Source organism: Lathyrus oleraceus, chromosome 7, assembly GCF_024323335.1.
Source record: "Lathyrus oleraceus cultivar Zhongwan6 chromosome 7, CAAS_Psat_ZW6_1.0, whole genome shotgun sequence".
In the NCBI taxonomy this organism is placed as follows: Eukaryota; Viridiplantae; Streptophyta; class Magnoliopsida; order Fabales; family Fabaceae; genus Lathyrus; species Lathyrus oleraceus.
In genome coordinates this window covers 189965518-189972262 of record NC_066585.1, presented here as the reverse complement: position 1 = coordinate 189972262, position 6745 = coordinate 189965518, and the positions used below count along the sequence as shown (strand labels likewise).

General features: G+C 32.5%; 1 protein-coding gene across 1 annotated transcript; it reads right to left on the bottom strand.

Moving 5' to 3' along the window:
- Nucleotides 1–2370: 2370 nt before the first annotated feature.
- LOC127106936 (internal alternative NAD(P)H-ubiquinone oxidoreductase A2, mitochondrial) lies at nucleotides 2371–5731 on the bottom strand. The gene is made up of 9 exons (XM_051044235.1): nucleotides 5562–5731; nucleotides 4353–4990; nucleotides 4041–4254; nucleotides 3772–3932; nucleotides 3614–3679; nucleotides 3363–3526; nucleotides 3156–3270; nucleotides 2829–3008; nucleotides 2371–2702 (listed from the first exon to the last, which is right to left on the bottom strand). The coding sequence occupies exons 2-9, from the start codon at nucleotides 4938–4940 to the stop codon at nucleotides 2547–2549; spliced, it is 1644 nt and encodes a 547-aa protein (XP_050900192.1). The 5' UTR covers nucleotides 4941–4990; nucleotides 5562–5731; the 3' UTR covers nucleotides 2371–2546.
- Between the last annotated feature and the right edge of the window lie 1014 nt (nucleotides 5732–6745).

Here is a 6745-nt window from a genome sequence, read left to right as displayed (position 1 = left end):
CATGGTGTGTTCTTGAAGAAAGGTTTGTTATGTACTTTACCTAAAAAATATCAAAGGGGAAGTTTGTTACTACATTTGGATTACCTTATTTTTATAGAAAAAATGTCGAACAAGATATCTCAAAATTTGTTGAGAACACCTTGGCTACATGTTTATCTACTACACTATTTTTAGAAAGTTTGATTTTGGCTCATTTGATCATGTGTGTGATTCCAGAATTTATTACAAGACATGGTTCAGGTTTTGTTCAGCCCAAGATTATGTTGATGTGGTTTGAAAATATTTTAATCGGATATTTTTTAATAAAATTAATCTTGCATGAAGAGGTCTTATTGTACTTACATTAATTATAAGATTTGGATTTTTATTTAATGAGAAGATCTTCATCTTTTATTAAAGACGATTTAAGGATTTAAGGAGACCGTAAGAGATTATAGTTTCTCTTTTGGAAGATACTATATTATGAATCCTTTTTTCCAGAAGTTGGAATTATTATTTATATCAAGTAAAAATAATATTGGATTTGTTTTGATCAAGAATCAAATTTGGCTTTATGAATTTACGTCGAAACCAACATGTTAAGTAAAATGTTCCATGTTTTGTAAGACATCTTGTCTCAGGTTGTTTTCTTGGCGGACATGGTTAATTGAAGTATATCTCGCGCTTCAAAGATTTGCTTCCTTTTTTTGTCAAATAAGAGGTATGATGAGTGTGTTAACCTGTGTTTGGATTTGGAAAAGATTTATCCTAACTATGTTTTTAACAAGATTGCATTTGGTGTTTTGATTTTTTCAAGATTTGTATCAATCAAGGATCTTAATCATCATAATGAAGATTTGATTAATTATGCGAGTTTTTGGTTTAAAGAAATATTTGATCTGAATCTGAATTTATTATAATCAAAATATTCATATTTATTATAGATTTGATCATCAAGATTTACCATCAACGTTATTGAATATTGATTTCATGCACTTTTTTGAGGTTCATCTACTTTCAACTCCAAGCTCTACAGGGCTTTCTAGTTAGACTTTTGTTACTATTTAAAGAGACAATCTCTTTTCTGAATACTCAGACCTAAAAAAAAATATCAACTCTATAGGAGAGTTTTAGTTGAGTGTGTGCATTTGTATTTTGTACATTCTAGTCATGGGCATCAAGTGTAAGTTAGTCATATATAATATTGAATTGTATTAGAGTTTTATCTTTTATCTTTGTAATTGAATAAATACTTGGAAGATGCTTGAGTGAAAGTGAGAGGTGTCTTAGATTCAGGAGGAGCCCTTATTGAAATTTCAAAGATAATATTAGAAAAGTGACATTGAACATGGTGAGTTCATATAAGACCAATTGTACTTTTAACTATTATTAGTAAATATCCTTTAAAGGGAGACTGGATTGAAAATTTACGAATAGTATTTGAAAAGTGGCACTGAACGTGGTGAGTTCAAAAAAGACCAAATGTACTTCTAACTATTAAGAATGGATTTATTTCATTGGATTAATGTCCTCTAGACGTAGGTGACTTTACACTAAACTAACTTAATAATTTCTGTATTATTTTATATTCTGTATTTATTCTTCTAGCTATACATGATTTCACAATTAAAAAAGTTTTAATCGATATTTTTTTTATCTTTGGATGTTTTAACGAGGTACAATCATTTTCATTTTAATAATAATATTTTATTTATACCAAATTTTTGATAACACAATTCATTAATGAAATAGATAGGTTGGATGTCTTACAACGTCACTTTTGAAACATATTGTCTATGTTGATGAAAGTTTCTTTGAGAACTTAAAATTTTGTTGTGCCTTCTGTCAAGCAACCTCAAAGACTTCATCTACAACAAGCAAGTAGAAGTATATCCAAGGCTCGTTAAGATGTTTTGTGCAAACCTCAACTTTAAAGAAGGGATGCTTTGTGTGTTTGTGCGTGTGTGTTTAAGGAACTTGTGGATATACCCCAATTGCTTACATTATCTCATGGCCCGTCTGATGTATAACCTATTATTTCTCAAACACAAATAACTCACTATGATTCAGTCTCAAGAATCTGCTACAACTTATCTTTTTAAAACAAATACAATGAAATAATAGATAGTATTCAGAAATATTACTCAACCAAGAATGTAAATAAAGTTAAGCATAATGCAAGTGTTCAATTTTTTAACAGAAAATATATAATGAAACCACTTGATGTTTGCATTTTTTATTTATTTTTTTATTTTAATAGAGTTTTTTCTATAAATATTTGTTCTTGAAAGTTCTTTTATAAAGAATATTGTTCTATTACAGAAAATTAATTTCACAATTTGTAGAGTAAAACTTGTCCTACAATACTTTACAATGAAACCATAATATATGAAGAATAAATTATTGTAACTTATCATATTTATGCGATCCAACTTTTTGTATCATGATATGTAAGTTTTACAGTGAATATAAAAAAATAAGAACAAAAGAATACATAAGCTAACCACTCAACCAAGATAATGAGTCAAAAAAGTTGATTGCTTTTGCTTCAATGCTGCAACCGAAATTCAACCTATTCTGCTGTTGTCTCTGCCAAATACAAAAGTGGTTCCCCAGTTTACTGCGACATAAAACCTGTTCCTCCAGCTCAGCACACGTGTCAGATATGCTGAACGCCATATCAGCCAGCTCACAAAACCAGCAAGTGACAATCCCTTCGCATCCTGCAAAACACAACATACATATATATGTAGCACAAAATCAGAACCTGTGTTTTTGAGTTCACTAATTGCTTTGTTTCTTCTCATTAGTTTACTCCAAAGGGTGAGTTAGATATTAGAGATACATACCTTGGATTGTCTTAGATCAACAAGTGCCTTATAGGCACCTACTGACGCCATGCTTCCAAGATGTTTATACACAAAAGAATCTCCAAATGGGATACCATTTGCAGACAAAGCTTTTCCTCCATCCTGTTTCCCAATTTTGTTGAACAACTCCACAAGGAACTTCCCTTGCCTTTCAGCAACCTGTCATAAAACATGGACAAACAACTATTGATGCTTTGCTTGTTTTTCCAATAGAATGAAATAAAAGCTTTCCTACTTCTATTGGGAAGTTTCTTGATCACTTTATTTGTTATGAATTAATAAACCATCATAGTCTATAAGGCTAACCTGAGCTAGAGCTGGAAGTACTGGCCTTCCAGTTTGTTCAAGAAAACCAGCACAATCTCCCAGAGCAAAGACATCTTCCACCGATGGAACGCGCATCCAACCATCAACACCAATTCTGTGTCATTCAACAACGTTAGCTAAATTAAAATCAGAGATAAAAAATCACGAAAAATTGAAACATTATGCATTGATTTTGGCTTCACATACCTTCCGCCTGGAGATACGGGAAGATTCAGGTTTTTGACAAATTCTGAGGGACCAACCCCGGTGGACCAGACCAATAGACCATAAGGAACTTCAGTTCCATCGCTTAAAACTATCTTTTGGGGATGCACTTCCTTCACAACACCTCGCACAAAACGAACTCCAGACTGATACAAAAATTAAATGTCTTAGTCTCAGAGGCTTAAGCTTGAAAGTTAATAATCATGGAAGAGATTAAAACTCAAAAGGTTTACCTTTGTTAAGTGCTTCATTGCATATTGTCTTAGGCTAACATCAAAGGATGACAGTATCTCATTCGCCTAATCATGAAAAGTTAACACAATGGTTAAGTACACTAAGTTTATTTAACAATCTCAACACACAAATAGACTTCAATATATAAATCATGCACCTCAATTAGTGTGACGTGAATGTAATCTTTAACATGAGTATAGCGCTCACGAACATCTTTCGTGATGAAATCACTCAATTCACCGCTAAATTCAACTCCTGTAGGACCACCTCCAATAACCACACAGTGCAGAAGACCTTTCTTTTCTTCTTCTGATATGCCTGTTAAAATAAAAACTTTCTAGCTTAGCCTTTGGAAAACAATTGAAAACTGCATAATTAATATAACAAATTAAGCTTAAAAAATTAGTATGAATATGAAGCACCAACCTGGATTTTCTGAAAGCATCAGGTTTAGGAGAAGTCTCTTCCTTATTTCTTGAGCATGATTCACTTCACGAAGAAAAAACGCATGTTCCTTAACTCCCTTGATACCAAAAGTTGAAGGCTCAGCTCCAGATGCAATTACAAGCTTGTCATACGCAACTTTAAATTGGTAAGGCTCTCTAGACAATCCACCATTGGTAACTGTCTCACAGTATACCTGTTAAAATCAAGACTAACTAAGCATTTCACTAGAAAAAACTTTGTATGTACACAAATTATTAGTCTATCAAAAGAGGGGTAAGTCATTTTACTCACTTCGTGTTTGTTTGTGTCAATATTAGTGCAGGAAGCTAGAAGAAAGTGTGAATTGGGATCCTTTGAAAGTGCATCCTGTATACTACCAATAGGCTCGGCAACAGACCTGAATTCAAGTGTACCAACACATGTTGAAGCCAACAAAGGAGTGAAAACCATATGATTCCTTGGTGATATGCACACAACATCGTAAATTCTGGTATCTAGCCCTTTAAGAAACCGACAAGCAGCCCAACCGGTACCTAGAACAACCACTCTAGGCTTTTCACCTGGTTTTGTTGCTTCTAGTCCTGCATATCTTTGTCGATCATCTTCCAACTCTGACTCAGACTCCTCTACAACCCTTTGCGTGTTAGAAGACGGAGTCCGATAGTATGGAGTTCCCGATATTCCCCTCAATGAAAAATGCATCCTGTTATGCTCCTTAATTTTTGAAATATATGAAAAAGTTCCATCTACATGGGAAGAAGGTAAGGGTTTTTTGGTTGTATGTGATCTCTCATTGAACATATCCTTCTGATATGCATTGCTTCCAAAAGCAACACCTGATCTTCTCAGGTTGCTTCTAGCAATCCTTGCCAATGCCATTGTTCGAGAATCAGTTTAGTGACAATGTTTTATTATACTTTCTAAGATTTCTGAAAATATCAAAAACACAAAGGTGTTAGAGCTACCAAAGAATGAGATTTGTTATACAAGAATAACAATCTTATATAATTACAAGGTAGTTTACAAATTGAACATGAGCAGAGACAAGGAAATCAAATTGGTTGATGACAACTACAAGTTGACAACCATTATTTCCAAGGACATGGGACAAGAAAAACAGAAGGTAATACAACTTTTATCATCAGTTATTGGTAGAAACAAAGAATGAGTACTACTTCCAAAGTTTAGAAACTCAAAACATGGTAACTGGCACATTGAATTTGACACAAACGTTTGAAACATTTTCACTTATTTTTGGGGAAAATTAACTCCTAAAAAATGAGTTTGTCAGAAATACCTTAAATTTGAAATTCAGCATGTTAACATGTTTTGTGCAAAAAATGTTAACATGCTGATGAGTATAGTTCACATATGAACAAAAACTGATAAATATTTCTATATATAAAATTTCAAGGAAACCAAAACAGCAATAGAAGAAATGAATAACACAACATATCAATGACATTATATTATTATTACAGTTAAGAAAAGAAACTTAACCTTTTGTTCTTAGTATTCCAGATGAAGGGTTATGAAGTTGCGGAAGATTGAAGAATTTTTCAAGCTTTGTTGTCTAAAAAGGCACATTCTAGTATTTATTAGGTTGTAATCAGGTATAAATTGCAGCTACTAGTTTGATGCATTATTCTATCATTCTTTATTCTATAAATATAAAAACCAAAATTTATTTTAATAAAAAATGAAAAAAGAATTATTAAAAATGAAACTTTTTCTAGTCTCATGTTACAAACTGCGACGACTTGACACCCAAGAAATTAGGAATTTCTAGAAGGTCTTATTTGCATCGCCTCCGCCAGCTATACAAAGAAAACCATGAATTGTATGTTAGAAAAAGTAAGGAATAGTTTTAAATTAATTAATAGTGTACTTGTAAATAATGGCGGCCACTGATCTAACTCTAGGGCCATTTTAGTATATTCTCATTCTTTTTTCTTATTACAAAATTATTTGTCCTTTCATTTCAACTTTAAGATTAAAAACATATTTTAAATAATATTATATATTTTATGCGAAAATTATTAAAATTCGTAGAATCCTGAAAAAAAATTTACTCAAATATCCCACATTTTTAAATAAATTCTCAAAATAACACAGTTTTTAGAAAAATTTCTAATCTATCTCAGTTTCAAAAAAATAAAAAAATACATAAGACATAGGCGTCAGACCAATTGGCGTCTACCCTTAAATTTTAAGTGGGGGCGCCAATTGGATTGGCTACAGCACATGGTGCTGCCAATCCAATTGGCACCCATGTGTAAGTTGGAAGAGGAGACGCCAATTGGTCTGGCGCCTTAGTGTAATGTGCAATTTTTTTTTTATAAATAGAGGTGTTGTGTGATTCATTTTTTCACATCTCATTTTGCCATATTGTAAACATGTTTGATGTTCGTTGCCGCTATGGAAACGTGATTTATTCGAGAGACAAGCCTCCGATGTTGATGCTCTTCTGGAATATATGTAGTTTCGATCAACTGAAGAGGGAGTTAGTTCGTTGGTTAGATGGAAAAATAACAGAAGGGGGAAATTAGAAGTATTGAGAGACTTGATAGTATATTTGGTTGGGTGCGAGTGAAAACTGATAAGGATGCTAGGGAAATGATGTTTGGACGAGATGACATCAGTTTGATTGTTGTAATCGGTTAGAAATGTTCTTTAAAATATTA

Bases quoted from the DNA above. Each gene is read 5' to 3' on its own strand.
- LOC127106936 (XM_051044235.1), bottom strand. From the start codon at position 4,940: ATGGCATTGGCAAGGATTGCTAGAAGCAACCTGAGAAGATCAGGTGTT. The intron at 3,680-3,771 runs GTGCATGATTTA...TTTCATGATTAG, and splicing joins TTCACGTCACACTAATTGAG to GCGAATGAGATACTGTCATC. The intron at 3,009-3,155 runs GTTAGCCTTATA...GTTTTATGACAG, and splicing joins TACTTCCAGCTCTAGCTCAG to GTTGCTGAAAGGCAAGGGAA.